This window comes from Vicia villosa, linkage group LG3, assembly GCF_029867415.1.
Source record: "Vicia villosa cultivar HV-30 ecotype Madison, WI linkage group LG3, Vvil1.0, whole genome shotgun sequence".
Classification (NCBI taxonomy): Eukaryota; Viridiplantae; Streptophyta; class Magnoliopsida; order Fabales; family Fabaceae; genus Vicia; species Vicia villosa.
This window is the reverse complement of record NC_081182.1, coordinates 36814142-36837275: the sequence shown is the minus strand read 5'-3', so window position 1 is coordinate 36837275 and position 23134 is coordinate 36814142. Positions and strand designations below refer to the sequence as shown.

Below are 23134 nucleotides of genomic sequence, written 5' to 3'. Positions count from 1 at the left end.
TCCTTTTTTCCTTGCTTTTTCTTCAAAATATTTGTAAGTCCGCATTATTTTTTCACTTTGCTATTTAACTTACTTCTTCATCATTTTATCGTGATGATGATACTTTATCATCGCACCCACGATGAGAGCATCGTGGTCACGAGAAATCCAAGGACAAATCTTCCTTTTTTCCTTGCTTTTTCTTCAAAATATTTTTAAGTCCGCATTATTTTTTCACTTTGCTATTTAACTCACTTCTTCATCCTTTTATCGTGATGACAATACTTTATCATCGCACCCACTATGAGAGCATCGTGGTCGCGAGAAATCCATGGACAGATCTTCCTTTTTTCCTTGCTTTTTCTTCAAAATATTTTTAAGTCCTCATTATTTTTTGGGTTAAATAAGTTTTTGGTCCCTATAAATATTGCAGTTTCATTTTTAGTCCTTATTGGATTTTGGCAACGGTTTTAGCTGATTTTGACAACGGTTTTTTTGTAAAAACCGTTGCCTAAAGGCAGGGATGGACTAAAAATGAAAACTGCAATATTTATAGGGACCAAAAATTTATTTAAGCCTTATTTTTTCACTTTGCTATTTGACTCACTTCTTCATCATTTTAGTTCATTTTTAACTGAAAAGTTCCCCGATCCCTGATTTCATCGAAAATACTCACAAATATTACACTATTGTCATCGAATAACAAAGGCAAATGGTTTGGAGGCTTTTCTAAGAGCATTGTAACATGTAATGCGAAAATTGCAGAATTGTGGGGAGTCAATAAGAGCCTTAAGTTTACTTTTGATAGATGCCAAAAAAAAGTTGGAATTACATACTGATGATTTGGGCGACTATAAAAGACAATTCTTCTAATTTGGGCACAAATTGGAGTTTATTTCAACAAATTAAGAATTTGATAGTTTATTTCAACAAATTAAGAATTTGATAGCTCGTGATTGGGAAGTTCGGGTAGAACATGTGCACATAAAAACAAATCTTTGTGCAAATACTTTGGCAAACTTGAGTTTAAATCATGATCTGAGACTGTATTTCTATGAAAATTGTTAATGGGGCTGCTTTAGAAGTCACTAGTCCCCGTGTAACTTTTGTTTAGTGTTATTTTTTTATGCTCAGGTCCTCTATTAAAAAGAATATGAATTATGGTCTGAGAAGATAGTAAATAATACTTCTAGTCTCAATAATGTTTATAAATCATCGGTCAAAAAGACCGTCACATGAACCACGCTAATTAAAAAAAATAAAATAGAAGTTTTCATTTTTCCATAGACAGTGAAATATTAGTAGTTCAGAGCATCTTGGAGAGATGATGGCAAGAGATATACAGGATACAAAACAAGGATACACAGTCCCTTTTTAGTTTTCCAAAACAAATTGCTTGATTGCTTAATTTCTCTTGATTAGAAAGTACATAAAAAAGATTTGCACATAGACAAAATAAGTGGATGCAGAAAAAAGATTCCAAAGAAATTAGAGCCATATCCTACTTACATAATGACCATTGAATATTAAATACACATAAGTGGCTTGTAAGACAAGTTACAAAATCAAAAGCACACTCAAATACATCATTAACCATAACACTATGCTTTCTTTTCATGCAAAGAATATTATCTTAAAAAATGAGTGAGATCTAGAATGAGTATTTTCTTTTCTCATGCCCACAATAAGTGTGTTGTTGAATAAACCCAAAACCCACATTTATTTAAGTAGCAAGTGGAAATCTTATGAGATTAATTCTATAAAAGTGTAATATTTTTCTTGTGGTGGTTAAAGAGTTATCTTTATGTCCTTATGTGGGAAATGAACGTGTTGTCTTTGACCATTTTGTGAAAAGGTTTTTCTTATAATCATAAGGAAACTCTTGATGTTTTTTTCAAAACCTTTTTGTTTGTCCTTGTGACACAAAAGTAAATACAAACTCACATGCTAGTCTCTAGGGCGCCACATGTTCCCATCGTGCCCTCTATCCTTTCCACGCTGGTTTCTCATGGTGCCTTCCACCACTCCACATATCACTCACACAACATCATATATATTGCTTATATAAAGCATCATTAGTCATTCAATAACACATTTTATGACTGGTAGCAAAAGACCGTCCCGTCCCATTTAAGTCTGTATCGCAAAAAAAAAAAAAATTTAAAAAACTTAAATAGGTTTTTATTCTTGTAAATTAGTGTATTTTTTTAATTTTCATCAATATATATATATATATATATATATATATATATATATATATATATATATATTTATCTTGGAAATAATTCATGAGTGTTAAAATTGTTTTTGTTTTAGTCTCTAATGTCAAAATTAAAAAAAAAAAAACCCTATAAATTTTAAAGATTAAAACCAAATAAAATCCGTCTAACAAAAAAAATATAACCGAAAATAAAAGTCACGTAACTTGCATAACAAAACTATTTAAGTTCAAAAAAGAAAATAAAATAGAACATGGTATAATTAGGGATTTTCAAAATAAACCATGAATATAACCGTATTGAAGTTAAAATAATTAAATCGTTATATTTGATTAGTGAACTAAACCATATTGTACAAACAATTTTAAAATCGAACCGAAACTATAACCAAATTGAGCCAAAACTATAATCTAACCAAACCGAAAATGAAAAATACAAAAATAAATTTTAATTTTTTTAATAAAAAAAATCAAAATATTTTAACGGTTGAATTTGTTAATAAAAAATTCGGTTTAGAAAAAATTAACTACAGACAATTTGGTATGCTTCGGAATTTTTAAACGGTATACTAAACCAATAAACATGGTTCAGTTCGATTTTGAGTAAATTGAAACGATTTGGTTCAGTTCGATTTTGAGTAAATTGAAACGATTTGTTTTAGTTCGAGTATATTTTTATTATAATTTTTATTTTTTATTCTAATTTTTACTTTTTGTCCCTCTAACTTTTTTTATTAAATAATCATTTCTATAAAATTAGGAATTTTAATTTTTATCACTTCTACAACTCAACCACCATTTTTACAATTTAACAATTAAATTACCGATAATTTTTAACGATGATTTATTACTAAAGACAAATTTTTACAATTTAACAATTGAATTAGCAATAATTTATATTATTTAACGACTGAATTAATGATAATTTTTTAGCGACAATTTACAATTTAACGACTGAATTTCTAATTTGAGATAGACGATTCTTTAACTAAATTTTTAAAAAAACGAAAAAAAAAAAATACTAACCTAAAAAATAAATGTTTTAAAAATCGGATTGACCCGGCCGGTTGAACCATTTCAACCTTAAACCGTTGTCTAATCCGGTTCGATTTGGACCAATAAACGGTTAGGTCTATAAAATTGCTTCAAGCACAAAAAACTAAAATAACCGTAAAATCGGGACTGGTTTTGATGAGCCAGACGGTTCAAAAAATCAAAGATAATTTTTTTATATTTTACTTCATTTTATTTCTGTATAAATCTAAAAAAATTATAACAAACATTTAAAATTGTATAGATGAAAAATAAAGAATAAAATTGAAAGACACAGGATAATATAAATGTAATAGAAACAAAAGAAATAATTTAATGTTTGTGGACACGGAATAACTTATGTTGGTCTTTAAAGAGATGTGAAAAATTATACTGAAGAATTTGTAGCTATGAGTTAAGCCATTAGGACAAATATATACATATTGGTCCGTAACTAATTTTATGATTTCTTATTGGGTCTTACATTGCATTCTTCTTATTTTGTAAACTTGTTTATTAGTATCATATTTATTTGAGAATTTTATTTTATAAATTATAATATAAATTAATTTTATTAGAATATTTAATAATATATTTATTTATTTTTTTAGTTTAAATTTAATATTCGATTGAATCACAGTTGAACTGGTTGAACCGATTAAATAATAACCCATGTGTTTTAACGTTTCTTTCTCCGATTCGATTTTTAAAACATTACTTTAAACATATAATAAGAGACTAAAATCTTAATCTAATATAAAAAAAAAAAAAAAAAAAAAAAAACACATACGAAATGGACATATCAAGTTAGCTCTTTTTGCCATCCAACATTTTATGGCTAGAGATGAAATGAGAAAGATGGACTAGTCATGGAATAATAATACTGTTAAGACCTTGTCCTTGAATTGGATTGGACCAGTCTATTGACAAAGGTATATAGGTTTATTTTTAGGTACAAAAAGGTGTATAGGTTTTAATCTTGTTTGCCTAAGACAAGGTAGAAAAGGATAAAAGATAATGAATGTGAAAAAAAAGAACAAACCATAAAAAGACAAATATAATAGAGATCGATATAATGGTGGATGGATTCTGAGGTTTATCTGTTTTATATGAGACCTCAAAGAAGATGTAAATGGTCCCTACTTAAAAACAGCTTTTAGAAAAGATTTCAGGTTTTTCATCATTACAAGCACTAGTATTGTCACTGATTTTCTAGTCCTACCCACCCAACTCTTCAACAAAAACAAGAGTACTTGATAATTATAATGGTTTGTAAAATTTATGTCAAGATTGAATATTGTAACAAAATATGCTTCTTAATGGTTGGTTTAGTTTTATAGTAGTAATAATTTTTGCCTTAAATTTTGGGTACTTTTAGAAGAAAAGAATAAAAAATGAGAGAGTGGAGAAAAAGTTGATTGACTTTTACTATTAGAAAACGCAGGCGTTGGTTCTTTTGATAATCGGAGTTACTATTCACAAGACAGACACTGTTGGCTCCACCAAGATGGACTGAAGAACAAGACCCCCGCGTGAGTACTTACTTACTGTAAAATTGTCATTTATATATTTGATTAGACATGTATATATTGTCTTTAGTTGTCTCTTGTTGTATCAGAATAAATATAAAGTTTTAAATTTGTAGTGGAATCTTCAGTAAATTAACTATAGTAAATTGGAAAACATCAAAATTTTAATTTAAAAGATTTAACATTGTTCAGTTTTTATATATTTTTTTGTTCGAGAAGAAAATGCTGATTTACTATACATTTTAATTTAGGTCAAAAAGAAAATGTGGATTTACTTTTTCTTTAGTGAGTGTTGATTTACTATATATTTCAGCTTAAGTCAAATTAAAAAAAAATCTAATTCATATTATATGATTTAAAAAAAAAGGTCATGATGACTAGTTCAATTGGATCAAATAGTCAAATCGAAGAATTGATTTAGCTATTTTATATTTAAAAAATAATTTAAAATGACACAGGAAGAATTTCACTCAATATAATATTTTTTTCTGCTTTTTTTATTTATCAACTCAATATTATTTTATTTTTTAAAATCTTGGTATTCCGTCTTGCGACCGATTAAATTAAGAGGATCAATTTCAGTCCCTAACAAGATTCAAATCTAAGACATTGAGAGGAACACCCTTTCAAAACTCAAACCTCAACCACTAGACCAATCATCGGGGGCCAATATTATGAAATAGGCGGTAAAGTAAGTAAACTCAATCATATTTTTACTAAGTCTTTGATTAAAAAATAGTTGATATTTCATAAATGATAGATGATACATGTTCTGTTGTGAAATTAGAGTTGTTCGATGAACGATTGAGTAGTATTTGTTTCGGTGGATTTGAGCTTTTGATAGTGAAATTGGGTTGATCTGCGAAGTTAATACTATAATGTCCTAGTCAATAAGAGAATAAAAAGTAATGTGAAAGTAAGAATGAAATTAAATACCTAAGAATGATGTGTCTTCTCTTTTAAATAGTTAAATTAAGGGTGGCCAAACGGGCCGCCTGCCCTGTCGCGGTGAAAATCGGAGACCAAGCTATTGATTAATTTGACTTGTAAAACAAGAGTTCAGCATCAAACTTTATTGTTTCCAAGAAAAAGGGGAAAGATCGAACAAAACCCACAAATAAATATGCAAAACAATAAACAAGGCTAAAATCTAAGTAATAAAAGAGATCAAAGGTACATGATAGACTATACAAAGGGAAGGTACTAGCACACTATGTATCTATAGTACTATATAAGAACCTCTTGAAATATTTGTGTAAAAGGCTAAAATTGTTTGTTTGCAAATGATTGGGGAGATGAAAAAAGAAGTTAATTTTATTGTTTTTGTGTTTGGAAAGACATAAAGTCTTATGCCTACGTACCAATGAAGGATCAAAAACTCGTAGTATGGGGTACAAATAACAAAAGGGTTTGTTATGGTTGATTTTAATTGAAAATACATTTTGTCATCTTAAGGAAAATACTCAACTAATCACCCACAAATTATGAGAAGATGGGTCTTTGCATCATCATGAGGGAAAGGCTCCAGCTTGGATATAGAATCAACAAGTATGCCACTAACTCCCTCAATTGAAAAAGAAATCAACATCATTTCAATCAACAAGTATGCTACCTTTACTTTATCATTGGGCCTTTCGTCCTGGGCCTTGTGGGCGGGCCATAATAGTTGCCACACGAGCCCTTGTCTATTTTTTGCAGGATGTGGATTTTTCTTGTATGTTTCAACCTAGTTGTTAGATCCGTGGAGGTGGAGAGCTCTCATGAGGGTCACTATCATTAGGAACAGGCGCATTGAATACTTTTGTTGTAATAGGAAACGTTCTACCAGGAATAACTGTCATTTGTCCCTACGCTAGTTGGTGATGATGTTTCCTCTTCCTTATAGTACTTGAGTATTTTGAACATTTTTCGATGAAATCTCAACCGTTGATGGTGCGCAATGGATCATATGATTTTAAAAGGTGAGGCGTATATAAGAGGTTCTTAAAGCCTAATTTCCCCCTTTTCTGTCATTCATGACACCCAAAAGAATTCCTTTATGCCTTTATCGACATTCTTTCTTGCGAATTTGTTCTCCCAGTTTCTGGTTAGGCTCATACATGATCTTCGCTCATTGGTACTTGACATGCATGAGCAATCGATCCATTATCCTTAAGATAGAGTCAGCGTTTTCTTCTTGCTTTCGCCTCCTTTCTAGGGTTTCCTAGGATGTGAGTTTTTACTACTTTAACTTTTCTTTTGAAATATTTTGTTGTTTTGACACTTTTTATATGGGAATTTGTGATTGAACTTGCTTTCTTATCCCATTTTGTTCATATTAGTCTCTTTTTGCAAATTTTCTAACTATGGAGATTGCGCCAACTATGTTTTGGAAGGAGAAAATAGATATCTCAACCGATTGGGTGGACTAGGAAACATTGGAGATCACCCCTCTTTCGTCTACGAGGATGGCTTAGACTACACTTTGACTGTGGGGCCTTTGTATGACTTGGGAAAATTTTCATCCGATGGACAAAAGAGGATATGTAGTGAACATGACAAGTGTGTCATCCTCTTCAGCGAATGCTTATTTTTTCTTCTGGGCTTTCATCTTCCATTTAATGACTTTGAGATTGGTTTTATGAAACACTTGATTATCACTCCCTTACAACTGCATCCAGTGAGTTGGGTGTTTGTCAAGATTGCTTCATCTTGGTTACTCCCCTTAACAAAGAAGCGCATACGAAAAAATATGTAAAATAGAACCTAAGCCTTTGTATGTGTGAACAAATTTATTTCACAAGTTCTAGAGTCAGGGTCATTTTTTGAAGGGGAGCATACTTTATGTTTACAAGGAGGGGGGTCTATCTCAAGAAAAGCTATACTTGAAAAAGCAACGGATGGCCTTTTACAAGGAGTTTGGTCATGTCAACAGCATTGTCCCTCCTGATTGAACGTTAAGGAAGCGAGTAAAAAGGTTAATTGAGACCCACTGATTAATGGACAATAGAACCGATGGGGAGATGAATTATATCTTTGGTCAATGACATAAGAATCTTATTCTTCGACTACTTTCTTGAATAATTCCTTTTCTTATGTGTCCTTTATTGTTTACGCATATGCGTTGACGAGTGAGGAAGCAATGTCGCAGATTAAAAAAGATTTTTGAGTTATCTTTTTTCTGGTGGGTACTTCGAATACTCTATTTATTGAGGGAGCTTCTACTTCGGCCATTATGATTAGGCTGCCTGTTCGAACTACTCCTTCCTCAAAACAAGTGGAAGATTGGGTTTCACCTGGTGGACGAGGGTGTATGCTCATCGTAGCTTGAGGTTAGGGGAAGTCTGACTCTTAGCTTTGAAATTTGAGAATTTTGGATAGAAATACTGCTTATCGAGCGTCCCCGACTGAAATATGGTGAGGATCATGCATCGGCTTCGATTGGGTTATCTCCTATGCTGCTAGCTCACCCTGGTCCAAGAACGATTAGGGAGTTCCAGTCTTCCATTTCTGATGACAATTATTTTTATTTTTCAACTATTTTGTTCAGTCTCTTTTTTTGTATTTAAAATTCAGTTTAACTTCTTAAATTTTACAAAATGTATCAAGTTAATCTTTTCCATTTAAATTTCACTAATGGCGTTATGTGTCCCATTTAACCGGAAAAATCGGTCACTAAAACTATTTGTTAAGTTTTTTATTCTTGTTATTCATCATCATCATCATCATTTCTCATATTCTATCGGAATTCTAAACCTAAAAAATATCATAAAATCATAACCATGGAATAAATATAAAGTCTGCGCGTACTTTGCACCAATTTGTACCTGGTGCACAATCCCTTTATTCACCTCTCACCAACGAATATGCAGAGCAACATGGTTATGAATAAAAAAAGTGTTAATTTTCTTTATAAAAAAAAAAAACTTGTGCTGGCTTACCTAATCAAGATTACAGATCAACTTTAATACATCTAATTGATTTTGGATGTTGATCCATATCATATGTTTTGAGAGTAATAATCGTATTACGCATTTGCCGCACCAAACCCATATCCCGTTTTGAAACCCTTTTTAGTTTTTAGCACTCTCTCGCGTCTCATCTTTGCAATTCGCTGCTCCACTTTAGCATCCCAAGTTCTCAACCCATCTCACAGTTTCAAACTTTATGACTTTTCTTTCTGATTTGCAATTTAGTGTTTTATTTATTTATTTATGGGTTTTTTTCAATTTGCAGAAAATGTATGTTTTAGGATTCCAAAGTTTTATTTGGTTAAAATTGAATTTTGAGAAAAGGGTTTAATTAGGGCAAGTTTTGAGAAAATTTATGTTTCTGGATTTTTTTTTCATTTTGAAGAAAATTAATGTTTAAGGATTCCATAATCAATGTCAAGATTGAATTGATTCCAGAGTTTTATTGTGAACAGGTTTAAATTAGAGCTTCAACTTTTGAACAACACAAAATTGATCTCACCAGTGACACTAGGTCTTAAGGATTAACTTTGATTAACAGAAAGAACTAATGCGAAGGATCAAAATAGTTTTTTGAAAAGTAAGAGACCAAACTATACTTCGAGTTTAAAATATGAGACAAAAAAGAATATTTAACCTATAATTTAAGAGTCTCTCATCTCCTTGTTAGGAAGTAAAATTAACATATTTTAAAAATAAAATAAAAAACATATTCACAAATTAAACAAATCTTAAAATATGAGTCAACAGGAGAACAAAATTTCCAAGGGTCAATTTTTATGAGTTGGTAAATTGAACTTCTCATTTGAAAAAACTGATGGTGTCTCAAGAGACAGTAAAATCCTACAGCAATTTCAAAAGTAAGATCTAGTGATAAATAAAATAGATCTATAGATCTTGGATATAGGTTGAACAAAAAAAAGGATCTTGGATATGAGGATTCGAGTTCAGGTTCCACTAGTCCTTTTGGAGCAAGGTAAATAGTACAGTATAAATTCATTCGAGTATTTTCTTTCTTTGAATTGAGGCACCATATCCCACCCCCACCCCAAATCCTTTCTAGGGAAAAAAAGAAGTAAAAACTAACAGCAATTAACCAGCCAACTCCAGTTAAAGAGCAAATAGCCAGCAAGTAAAAACACTAGCAAACTAACTGTAAATATTAACAAACAAGCTTCACAAGTTACAAAATTCAATTAAGAGAACGAGGAAAAGAATCTCAGTTTAATGTAGTTTATTACCACAAATACCGTCTTCCTTCCATCGTAAGATTCTTACTTCCTTTCTATGAGACCCAAATATAATGTTGAAAACATGGTGTACAGAAAAGGAAAAAAGAACTTGTATAGAAAACTAAACAAAAATTTACAAGCAGGGCAAAGAATCATTCAACAAATAAAGGGCTCAGACAATCACGATGAGGTATCTGAGTCAGAGGCAGGTTTATGATTGTCAAGTGTTGACAACCCTGAAGGCTGATCAATTCCCTTCCGCGAAGCTTCCCAAAGTTGCTGTTCTATACCCAGCTTCCTCAACTCCAACAAATCTCGCTCAACTAGAAGGAAGCAGAGTAAACAAATGAGTTCATATACAAAACATCCATTTACATCAAAGTAATATATGTTGAACATTTGAGCTGATAACTACACAATTCTCTCTTTGAATTTCCCACATTTACCTACCCAACAATAATATTACAGATTCATAACATATGTTACTTATCTATTTTCTGAATTGAGGCTTAAAGCAAATGTTGTAGATTTAGATAACAAAATGAGAAAACCTGGCCAATTTGGGACTCACACGACCAAATCAGGCACACAGAGAATACAATTGGACATGGACTTGACAAAAATAGCCAACCATTTGACAGCCCGTACTAGCAGACATTTGTTTTTGTTTAGATGTGTCAGAAGTGTCATTAATTCCCATGATTGTCAAGAAATCTAAAATCTAAAATCCAAAATAGAAACCAATAAATAAGCAATACCTAATGTATGAAATGAACCTAGTGAAATTCAGATACAATGTTGTTTTCCATTGGTAGCCAAATATCAAGATATTCAGTATATCTTAGCTCCCTTGTATTAAATAATTAAATGCTATTTGCCTCAAACAGAAATTCATATTCGTGCATATCCAGTGCGAATGAACAATACGGAAATTCTGTCATGCTACATTAATCTTCTATATATTTTTATCGGAAAAAAAAAACATATAAACTGAAAAAGGTAATTAGGATAAATCAAGGTTCTTGGTGTATCCACATATAGAAGCTGTCATTGCAACATTTGCTGCTCATTGTCAAACCGATAGATGGTCAATATAATAAGTAGGGTACTTCAAGTTTAGATCAAATCAAGCCTAAAAATGAAGTTGTTTGACTAATATTTTCATCTGACGTGTTTCATTTCTTGGTGAACTTCGTCCGACCTATTATCGAGAATAACTTTCTAAAATGACATCATAATCAAAGTAGGAAGCTTCTATGGGGGACATATACCAATCAGCACACAACTTAAAAACTATATATATACTAATTTGTTTGCACTCAGGAATTTCAAAGACTGTTCACTTTTAGCTTAAGAACATATTCACACTCTTCAGAACCAGAAAAGAAGAGATAAGAATGATGAGCTTACCATCAACAGCATCATGTGAAGTTGGTGACTGTCCACTGCGGGCAATCCAAAACTGAAGCCTGTCTTCTGCAATATCTTCTTCCACACCATGAAATAAAGCTCTTCTCCAGAAATAAATTAACCACGCCTACAAATATTTGTATTTTATAAATTGGTCATCCAAAAGCCATTATATAGAAGTGTCCACTCAATATTTCATCTCAAGGATTGCAATTAACGACTCAATTTCCTAAGACATAAATCTGACTTCATCAGAAGGATATTCAACAAAGAACACACATTTCTCTAAAATAACTGATTGCTGATTCTAAGGAATACGCCTACACTTGCCACGAGACTAAAGCTAGTAGAAATAGAAATTCTGTAACATTAATTGAAGGACAGGTATTACAATTTCATAGAACTAAAAGCCAAGAATGTAGTGTGCAAAATTTCAGAAGCTTCAAAGAACAAGCAACCAACCTCTTTAAAAAGAACGTCTTCAGCTTCCTCTTCACTTAATTCTGGAGGAAACAGATAACAGAATATTAACATAGTATCATCAGGTGATCTTCCATACACATTACCATTCACAAATGAAGATTATTTGGCAAATGAAACTAAAAATAAAAGCTGACAACTTAACACTTACCAAATGCTTCCAAATATTTGGCATCACCAGGTGATTTGGAATCTGAAAATAAAATTAAAACAAATAAAAAAATATATAATTCAAATCATCTTCTACAAAACCATTCTGCTTTGAAACGGTAACATAACAAATGAAGTTAAGATAATTAATCCATAATAAGCACATTAATAAAAACAAACCAAAACATAACACTCTCATTACTAAAACTCGAAAAGATCACACACATATGACAAACTAGTAAGCTTAATATAGTAAGAAGTGTACCAACTGCAGGTGGAATATTGATAGGCGTCACAGATCAAATGAAAGAGTCAAGAATGACGAAATTGATTAACAAAAAGAGAAGTAGAAAAATAGATTTGAGACAGAGGTAATCATCGTACCTAAAACAGACTGCCGAATCAAATTTGGCCGTCTGTGTTGGGCTAATGCAAGTATAACGGCATCCTCAACCTAAAAAATAATAATTTTGTTTTAATAAAGATAGGAGCTGAAATTCTATAATAGATAAGCATGTGTTCTGGAGACCAGCTCCTTACAATCAGAGGTCTCCCTCTGTACAGAACACAATCAGCAAAACAAACACATATCATTAACTTAAATTATATTCATTAAAAACCTTCAAAGAAGCAAGTTCCCTCAAACCCATCTCAACTGAAAGCATACTCTCTATGTTTCCTTCCCCGGCAAGATCATTCACGTCACGAACAATTTTGCTTCTATCTGAATCATCGGCACCTAGTCCATGCTGTTTAATTAGATATCGATGTAACTAATTTAAGAGATAAATTATTCAAACTTAAGTTTAGACTATCAACTCATGCTCACTTTTGTTCCAAGATTCCTCCTTAGCCTTTTGACCAGCCGAGGTGACAAGTTCAAAAGGAAGAGGAGCTAAAGCGGACCAATGTTCATGCTTGGACTGTGCTATATCTGCACATATGCCTTAAAAAGCATGGAAATAATACACCACAAGAATTATAAGCACTCATTTGAAAGCGGTAATAAATGAACAGACCACTGTAAAATATGCTTCTCATATCTTTGTAAGCCGTGTTTTTTCAGATCAAAGGAAAAACGTTAAGATTGAGATTTTCTTTTTCTGCAAAAAGTAGGGAGCACAGGCAATTTTGTTACCATGTTTTACAGAAAGACCCCAGTAGCGGGCAAGCCAACATCTCTTTAGGACCACTTCCTCCTGAAAAATATAAAAAGATGAATTGAGACAGAAGGAAAAAGTAAATAAATGTTCATTCTCATTTTAATGAAAAATACAGACCATTTCTTCTTGGGTCAAAATCATTCTCTCTGTCATTGTTCGAAGAGCCTTTGCTTCAGCTTCAGCTTCTTGCCGCTGTTCCTCTGCTGCTGCAGCGTCATCTTTTAGGTTCTGAACAAAGAAAATAGAAGCTATAACTTGTACAGAATAATTGATCAGACCAGGTATGTGGTATAACAAAAAAATGAAAAGAAATTTATGCTTCCTTCAAAGCTACCTGAAGTTCGACACGAAGGGCTGTGAGATCCTCATCCCTTTCACTCCGTGTTTGTTTTGCAGCCAAGAGAGCAGCCTGTGACAAAAATATTGAGTACTCCAAGGATATTCTGAGTGAATACACAATATAAAGAATAAAACTGCAACTGGAAACAGAGCTTTAGATACAAAAGCGTCAAGAATATACAGCCAGCTACAAAATCGCCTACGGATTATATTCCTTTACACAAATATGCACACATGCATATTAATAATACTGAATTAAAACTTGAAGAGCTGCTATAGTGGCTTATCAAGCAAAAGTGATCAAATACTTAAACTTCCTATCATCAATAATTTTGTATTTTTGCCACATTGTAAACCCATTACTCTGCATACCTCTCTTTGACGCAAAGCAGCTTCTTTCCTGCAAATATACCAAATAAAAAGCATGACCTATAAGATAAACAAAATAAATAGTTTCAGATCCTACTAGCATATAAGGGAATTTAAAGCTAGGTTACCTGCTCAGCAGTTTGGCTTCCAGGGATACACCTTCGCCAAGAGAAGCAACCTGCCAAAACCAAAATGATCAAGAATCAGGCGTAGTTAACTTCTGATAAACCCATCTCTACTATTCCCACGATGTGATCTCTAACTTCCTAACCCACTAACCTCCTATTGTTTATTTTATCTTGTATACACCTTCCAGACCCTAATTTTATGCTCAGGCTTATGCCTAACAGTTTCAAAGTTAATAAGGAAGAAAAAACATTCACCTGTTTCTCGAGTTCCCGGGATCTGATCTCCACTTCTTGGCGTTTTTCCTCTGCTAGTCTTAGCTGAAGCATAATTAGGTGTTTGCAGTCAACATCATATAACACGAACAAAAACTGATTTTGTTTGGGTGTGAGTAAGCATACCTTTTCAAATAAAGCATCATTCTCTTCTTGTAGCATATCAAGCTGTGATATCAATAAGAATCAGCTTTAAAATCCATAATTTAAGAATTGCGATAAAAAATCTACTAGAACTAACAACCAAATATAAGGATCATCGGATTTAATTTTTGGAGACAAATTGATGCATGTTAATACTATACTTCATCACGGAGTGCAGAAGCTTCACGCTGATCTCCCGTATCTTTGGAGTTAAGTGGCCTTATAGTGATGTCTTGTGGAAACCTGAAATCGTCAACTAATAATTAAAATTCAAAGATTTAGAAAAAAATATTAGCGAATGGCCAACAAAACTACTGTAGTGCAGTCCACATACACACAAAAAGATATAGAAAGATAGATAGATATATGACATCCATGAATAAAACAAAGATTGAGCTCATTCATACAAATAATCAATTGCATGCATGTGCAAAGGTAATGTATGGCCTAATCAAGAATAGATCCCATGCACTCAACCTCCTAATGGAGCTTATTAGAAACATGGAGCAAGATGGTAAGATATTATACCTCTAATATTTGTCCAAATCAAACTAAATAATAGGAGAAACCCACTAACTTTAACTGAGGGTTCGGCATAGACGGCGTGCTAATCCACTTTATTATTTATATAAAATATTTAAAGAACATAGTATTTCGAGATTTCAAATAACTATCCATTACAACAGCCTCCAATCTTTTATATTTTGTTTGGGAGTTAGGAGGGGGAGGTAGGACTTTGAGGTAAAGGACAGAGGAAAGGGAAGCATCAGGGGTAATAGCCCACCCACCACCCCCACACCTTGTATAAGGATTGAGGAGTTTACATTTATCATATAACTAATAAGTTAATAACTATAACCGTCCAATATGGGGGAACTCAAACAATGTATTTGGGGAGGGGTTTAGAGGGCTTTGAAAGGTTTGGGAGAATTCTCCAGATCCTTTTCCTCTTTTTTATAATATCTCAAACTAAAAAAGTATTAATCATAAGCATTATTCTTCTCTCCCCTCCAAAAATATATTTTCCCAAACAATGTGAGAAATGTTTTTTTTCCTTCCCCTCCTACCTCCCAAACAAAGTCTAAGGGTAATATTTGAACTATTCAAAGATTGTACAGTAAAACCCTACAAAAGCCAAATATGTTGTGTTATAATCATTATAGAAATTTCAGGTGTTCGTTCATTAGAGGGGGCTGGGGTCGTTAGAGCAAGAAGCCACTGAATTAGTTTAACAAGTGTTTTGCATGCTATGACTAGGTCTTTAAACTAATCAAGAATCAGCTATACCATATTATTAGCTCAACCTGAAAGTGCTACGAAACACAAAAACTCACTGAAAAGATACTAGTTAAGGTGGCAAAATTTGCACAATACCTTTTTTCTCTATTCCTATTGGTAGGAGGATCAATTGGAGGTACAGGCATAGGTGCTCGGATAGTGGATTTGGGAGGTGGCACCACCTGTGCTGAACGAACTGAAACTGCCGGTCTTCCAGCAGATGATGAACGCACTGATTGTGTATGCTCTACAAAGTTCCGACCTAACTAATAAAAACATCAAAATCATATTAGCTCAACAAGAACTTTGCAACATAAATTTTGAATAATTCCTTAATCTAGAAAATCAATCCATGACTCAGATCAGATCTAACTCAATCCCTAATGATTGCATGAATCAACGAAACACCACTAAGTTTAAAATCATATTCGAATACTGATCATTATTTGATTTTCTACATATCAATAAACGAATCCATGCAAACATAAGGTAATTGAATCGGAACATATGTGCATATATGCATAGGGAGCAAGAACAGTGAGAATTACCGCAGGAGAAGGAGATCTATTTGGCCTGGCAATCGAAATCGGAGGGATAACGTTAGCATTAGCAGTAGAACTCCTGTTGCTGGATAACGAAGAATGAGCAGACGCAGGCGGAACGCTGAAACCGAACTCGAGATCGTCGTCCTCATCATCATCGTCGTCAACAGTTCGAGTCGCCATGGCGCGAGCAAGGCGCTGCGCGGCGGCTTTAGCCGCCACGTTTTGGGTGCGCTTGATGGTGGAGATGCCGGTAGAAGTAGGACCGAGGCGCGACTGATGATGCGCCGGCGACATCACCGGCGATGATGAGCCGGTGCTGCTGGAATTCTCGCTCCACTGCCGCGTGTATACTGGACTATCGGTTCTCCTCCGGTCCATGACGGTGAGGAATCTATAGAGAAGACTTCGCGGAGACTATGCTAGATTTTCTCGAGAAAATCGAAGGAAAATTGAGTCGGAAAGTTTTTCCGTTGGAATCGTGCGCTGGAATGTAGGACAAAACGACGCCGCTTCTTTTGTAATGTGCTCGCGGAAGAGAAGACTAAAGTCTACGCTTGAGATATACCAATATGTGTCATTTTTCAGAGATTATTAGTAGATCAGATCATTTTTTACCTATAATAATATATTAATATATTAATATTAATAAAGTCATTTACTTTGGTTTGTACAAAAAAAATCATTTACTTTGGCGGCTCGGGAAACGGTGTCGTTTATTCGAAAGTTACATGAGATTTTATACTAATATTAAGAAAATGTTTGTAATACTATTCTTTTAATTAAATTTTTCATACCATTAATAAATAATATTTTTTGTAAAAATTAATAAATAATATTTTGTTGTTTCTTTCTTATTCTTTTCTTTTATCACTAACTCATATTATAATTACACATTAATTACGTTCATTATTAGATAAAAAGGTATTATTTACCCATTATAAAAGGGATGAAGAATAAAAATATAAAAAATATTAATATAAATTTTAAGGATCTTGTTTAATAGTCTTAAATAAAAAATTATAAAAATATATGTATTTAATATATTGAAAAATAAAATATTCTTGTATTAATAAATAATAAATTTATTTTGAAATTGTAAACAATGTTAGTTGGGCATTAATTAGCCAGACACAAAAATTTATTTAGATTATATTTGACTTGACTTATTGTTGTTTTTTAATAAAGTATTTACCAAATAACATTTCTTTAAAAAAAAAAGGTATTGTAACAAGATAGGAAGTTTATCTTGTGTATTAATGAAAGTTAGATATAAAAAAACTTTTCAAAGACTTTTTAAATTAATTTTTCAAAAATCATGTAGGAGATTTTTGGTAATATGAACTATTTTTTATTACTCAACTCATTTTCTATAAAAAAAATTAGATACAATTTCTCAATTGTTTATAATATATTTTAATAAAAATATAACAAATGCATAATTTCTTTTTACACTTATGCAATTTTTTTCTATTTTTACTCAATAAAAAAATATTTAAATATACTTTTTATATTTTGATTAGAAAATAATATAAACAACATCTAAAGAATTGTATCTAAGTTTTCTCTTAAAAACATCTATTATGAAACTAAAAAGTAATAAGAATTACGTGTAAACAAAACAACAACTTCAATTTTATTATTTAGGGTGTGTTTGGATTGGCGGTGGACAGAATTAATTCTAACATAATTGAGTTTGGTAGAATTGATTTTATTAAAATTGAGTTTAGCAAAAATGATTTATATTTGGATACATTTATGTAAAAGTGAGTTGAATAATAAATTACAGTATAAAAATCATCCGAAATCAATTCTAGAGGTAGAAGCTACAAATTTTAGCTTCAAGTAGAATCAATTATGGAGATACAATAAATTCTATTTTTATCTAACCAAACATCTTAAAATCACCCAGAATCAATTCTAGAATTGCTTTTGGCCTTTTCAAAGTTGAACAAACATGTACTTAAACTTTTATTTTTAGCTTTAAAGTAGTTTCTAATACAATAATCAAACGTAGTAGTGAAAGTATTCGTATTATACCTAAGTGAGTGTTTGAATGTAATATTTTAAAAATCAAATTGGTCGATTGGATTGGTTAAACTGAAAATCGAATGGGTTATTGGTATGATATAATTGTTGGATCGGATCGGAAATGCTATTGAACCAGTAAGAACCGACCAAAATTGATAAAAATCAATGAACCAGCAATTTTGAAAAGTCGGCTGATTAAATGCAAATTTTTTTCTCGGACAAAACGATATTGTTTTCATAATTAAAAGAAACAAATTAAAATATAAGTAGGCTTTCTTTAAAACTTATTTGAAACAATTTTTTTTTGTTTGTTTGCAATTAGACTTTGTTCAAAATTTATTTGAATTTGTATTATATACTATTTTGTTGTGTGATGACTATCTTTAGAATTTAAATTTAAAGAATGAACATGTGAAATTATGATATTTTAAAATTTCAAAATTTTATAGGTGTTGTGATATTTCTTAGAGACTGAATTATTCGATTCGACTGATTTAATAAATATATAATTTTGTTATAGAAATCAGTTTATTCAAGACTTATCTGATTTAATTATGCAGTTCGATCAATGATATAGTGGCTCGACCAATGAACTATTGATCCAATATTCTTATCGATTTAATATTCAACTTGATTCTTAAAACTTTGATTGGTTGAGACGGTAAAGGATCTCTTCCGATCAATGTTTTAAGAAGTTTTTTTTTTTTAAAAAAAAAAACTCAAAAGAAAAAGTTATCCAATATTGTCTGTTAATAAATATTTTGTTAAATAATGAAGTCAAAAGATAACAAATAGTATTCTTTTTAATGCTAAATTAACATTTATATTTCACTATTGACCACCTTGATTAAAATTATAACACAAGAGAAGTAAATAGACATCCATCATTGTATTGTACCAAATGATTTCTTTTAAGCGATGAAAACAAGACTCCCTCCACTTCCTCTTGACCACTCAATAAGCACCAAACTCATGACAATTTTCTACTTGCCACAATTATGTCTGTAACCTACTACTAAAAGCAACCAAAGTTTATCAACTATAATTGAGGGAGGAAATTGCTTAACTAGAAATGAACTGCATGTTGTAACCCAAAAAAAAAAGAAAAAAGAAATGAACTATATGTTAGAGAGTGAGAGAGACATGAAGTGATTGAGAAGAATGTTTATGTTATATAAGAATATTTACACAGTACTGTATCATTTTTTTAGTAATGATTAATCGTGATTTTTCTCATGCTATGAAATTTTTTTATATATCATATTATTTTGTTGTGATTGGTTTCTTTAAATCAAAATATCCAACAACCTGTATCATAGCTTTTTTGTTTGATCTAGATATAGATTTTCTTAGTTTGTTCTAGAAAAAAATTGGTTAGAAAAGATTTGATCTTAAATGTATCACGGTTTAAATGATGAATATATCTACATCATTTGTGTTGTGAAATTAAAAATTTCAATGCGAATTTTGACATACAAAGAACAATACATTAAATAAAATAAATAGTCTTAAATAACAATAAATAATAAATTATTAAATTCTGTAAATAAGACCATGAGAAGAAAAGAAAAATAAAAGATAATTACTCGTTAAATTTATTTATCTAATTTGATCGAAACAATTTACTTGGAGAAGAGAGTAACTCTCCTATCAACTATAATTTAAGAGTTGTTATAAGAGATTACAAGATCAGTTATAAGAAAATAATCTTTCAAATTCATAAAAACATCTTCTATTTTCTATTCAAGTGGTTTCTAATGTTGGGAAATAACACAGCTGAAAAAATAAATAAATAAACAAAACACAACCAATAACACAAGAATATAACGTGGAAACTCCAAAACCGGAGAAAAACCACGACCGTTGTCTAAATAGACAATCAGAGAATTATTACTATGTGAAAATTTTACAACACATAGACTTCTCTATTCTCACCCGAATCCCCTAGTGGCTAGTACACGCACACTCTTACAAAACAAATATTTAAACTAAATCTCACAACACTCTAATACAAGAGCATAAGAGAACAAAGAAAATCAAATATAAGCTTAAAGTGCTTTTTAACTAGTGTATCTAAAAGCAAAGAACTTAGGTCCAATATATAGTCTTGGTCTCCCCCTTGCTTCACCACACTACGCAATATGGGACTTCTCAAATAGCTACTTTTTAACTTCCTTCTTTATTTAAGAATTTAGGCAACATTATACATACAATCAACCCCAACAATCTCCACCTTGATTGTAATGGTCTTCAATCTTCATTGTCTACATCGACAATCATAATTCTCATTGTCTATACCGATAAATCAAATTATCACACTCCACCATAAAGAGTACACTACACTTGAAACTATGATCCCAAGAATTTTTCTTCACGTTGAAACCTTGCTGAAAGATTATGGTGCAACTCCCATGTTGGCTTTTAGGAAGTTCTTCAGCCATCGACACATCTCACCACACACCTTGCATCAATGCCAACCAATGCCTGTGTGTTGTTCTGAATCCGCCAGCAATAATTTGTCCTTTTGTATGGTATAGCAAAAATACCATAAGGATACACCTTATCTTCTAAAAAGGATCCTCATCATCTCCCAAAACAAGGGAGACGTTGCTAGCACTTGCCTCAGAGTCTTTTTCAGATACTGCTCCACCTGGACAATTTCTCTTTAAATGCCCAGACTTTCTACACTTCCAGCACACCATATTATTTGCATGGATCTTCTTCCCATTAGCCCCACTTCTAGTTAGCAACGCCGAGTTTGATGAAGTACTTTCATCACTTTTCATCCTCCTTTCTTCAGAAATAATTTTTGTTGCAACTTCTTCAAAACTCAACTTTTCTTTCCCATACATCAAAATAGGTTTGAGATGAATATAAGAAGGTGGAAGGGACAAAATAAGCCTTAACGCTTTATCTACATCATCAATCTCAACTTTAATAGATTCAAGCTCAAAAATAATATTATTCAAAGTACTAAGATGATCAGAGATTTTTGTACCCTCATCCATGCGCAAAGTGTGGAATTGCTCCTTTAGCAACAAACGATTTGAGATGTCCTTTGCCTGATATAACCCTTCGAGCCTTTCCCAAAGTTCCTTGGTTGATGACAGATTATGCACATTCGCAAGAACATTCTTTTCCAAACATAAACGAATTGCACTTGCAGCTCTCAAATCTAGTTCCTCTCACTTGTCAGCCTCCATGTTGGAAGTGTTTCCTTTTAGCGCCTTGTATAATCCAGATTGTATCATCACATCCTTGACTTGTACTTTCCACAGGCCAAAGTTGATTCTTCCATCAAACTTCTCTATGTCAAACTTCATAGCACTTGAATAAGACATAGTAGTTATGCGCAGACTACAAACCGTGCACCAGGTAGGTTCCCAGGAAAGAGAGGTGGGTCACAACGGACACGCTTAAATACCAAGTCTTTCCTTAGCCAGAACCTCCCTAAACAACACTTTCACAGTACCACCCCTTCTTCAGTACCTTCACAATATCACAATTCTTTTCTTATGTGGAAGATCAGACAATGCTACAACCACAGAGAATACTAAGAATTGTGATATCTCATCGAGCCGAAGCTCTGATACCACTGTTGGGAAATAACACAACTGAAGAAAAAAATATAAACAAAACACAACCAATAACACAAGAATATAACGTGGAAACTCCAGAACCGGAGAAAAACCACGATCGTTGTCTAAATAGACAACCAGAGAATTATTACTATTGTGAAAATTTTACAACACATAGACTTCTCTACTCTCACCCCAATCCCCTAGTACACCCACACTCTTACAAAGCAAATATTTAAACTAAATCTCAGAACACTCTAATACAAGAGCATAAGAGAACAAAGAAAATCAAATATAAGCTTAAAGTACTTTTTGACTAGTGTAACTAAAAACAAAGAACTTAGGTTCAATATATAGCCTTGGTCTCTCCCTTGCTTCACCACACTAAGCAATGTGAGACTTCTCAAATAGCTACTTTTTAACTTTCTTCTTTATTTAAGAATTTAGGCAACATTAGACATACAATCAACCCCAACATCTAATATCTCAATCACTTAATATATGAAGCACATAAATTCAATGTGTTTAGAAGTGTTTCTCAATACCCTAAAATACACTAAAAGGTCTTCCAATTCTTAAAAAAATGAATTCTAAGAATCCATTATTTTGTCTCTTCAAATTTCTCTCTTTAGAAGACTCCCTACTAAAACTCATATCCAAAAGGGTTAAAAACGCTTTTAATAGGCATCAAGCAAAACATATTGTACTTTCCTGAGACGTAATGTGTTTCCAGAAAAAATGCAAGATGCATTGCGCCTTCTACATGCGTTCCTTCCAACATTGTGCGTTCTTGCGAATTTTTTTATGAGATTTTGAAGTAAACACCATAAATTCTTCACCTTGACTTTAAAACTTAGGGTGATGCCAATTTGCCGCTCTTTCAAACCTTGAATCATTCTTCAATGAACTTAATCAAGTCCAAGCAATGTTGAAACCTTAATATAAGAAATGATTTGGTTAATCTATATGTTGAATTCTTCTTCTTCTCCTTGAAGATCCACTTGCATACAAACACCCTTTGTTTCTCACGCAGTCGCACAAGCACTTAAGCATGGTTCTTCATCAGTGAATGCATCTCATCATTAATCGTCTCCAACCATTTTTTACTCTATTTATTTTCGAATGTCTCCCTGAAGATTTTTGGTTTTGAGTCTTGCAACCTTTCAGCTAGGGATGGCAAAATGGCCCGCCAGGTCGGCCCGCGCACCCGCCAAAAATGGTGGGTTGCGTTTGGATTTTGGGTCCGCCACCCACCAAAGCCCGTCGCCTGCCAAAGCTCACCCTGCCTATTTGTTCAGCCTATCTCGTC

General features: G+C 32.3%; 1 protein-coding gene across 2 annotated transcripts; it reads right to left on the bottom strand.

Annotated features, from left to right (window-relative positions):
• Nucleotides 1-9830: 9830 nt before the first annotated feature.
• Nucleotides 9831-16797, bottom strand: LOC131661014 (coiled-coil domain-containing protein SCD2-like). Of its 2 annotated transcripts, none has more exons than XM_058930406.1 (17): nucleotides 16223-16797; nucleotides 15771-15940; nucleotides 14558-14639; nucleotides 14379-14420; nucleotides 14235-14297; nucleotides 13980-14029; nucleotides 13855-13882; nucleotides 13478-13552; nucleotides 13261-13371; nucleotides 13119-13179; nucleotides 12810-12926; nucleotides 12601-12719; nucleotides 12365-12434; nucleotides 11982-12023; nucleotides 11813-11853; nucleotides 11351-11477; nucleotides 9831-10263 (listed from the first exon to the last, which is right to left on the bottom strand). In XM_058930406.1, exons 1-17 carry the CDS (start codon nucleotides 16595-16597, stop codon nucleotides 10121-10123), a joined length of 1716 nt encoding a protein of 571 aa, XP_058786389.1. In that variant the 5' UTR covers nucleotides 16598-16797; the 3' UTR covers nucleotides 9831-10120. The 2 variants fall into 2 exon arrangements, with proteins under 2 accessions (XP_058786389.1, XP_058786390.1); XM_058930407.1 differs by having other exon boundaries at nucleotides 15771-15936; nucleotides 16223-16361.
• Nucleotides 16798-23134: the final 6337 nt, after the last annotated feature.

What these genes read in the sequence shown, in the direction of transcription:
- LOC131661014 (XM_058930406.1), bottom strand. Translation starts at nt 16,597, where the DNA reads ATGGACCGGAGGAGAACCGATAGTCCAGTATACACGCGGCAGTGGAGC. An exon ending in CTTCTGCACTCCGTGATGAA is followed by an intron (nt 14,421 to 14,557) that starts GTATAGTATTAA and finishes TTGATATCACAG; the next exon opens with CTTGATATGCTACAAGAAGA. An exon ending in CCCGGGAACTCGAGAAACAG is followed by an intron (nt 14,030 to 14,234) that starts GTGAATGTTTTT and finishes TGGTTTTGGCAG; the next exon opens with GTTGCTTCTCTTGGCGAAGG.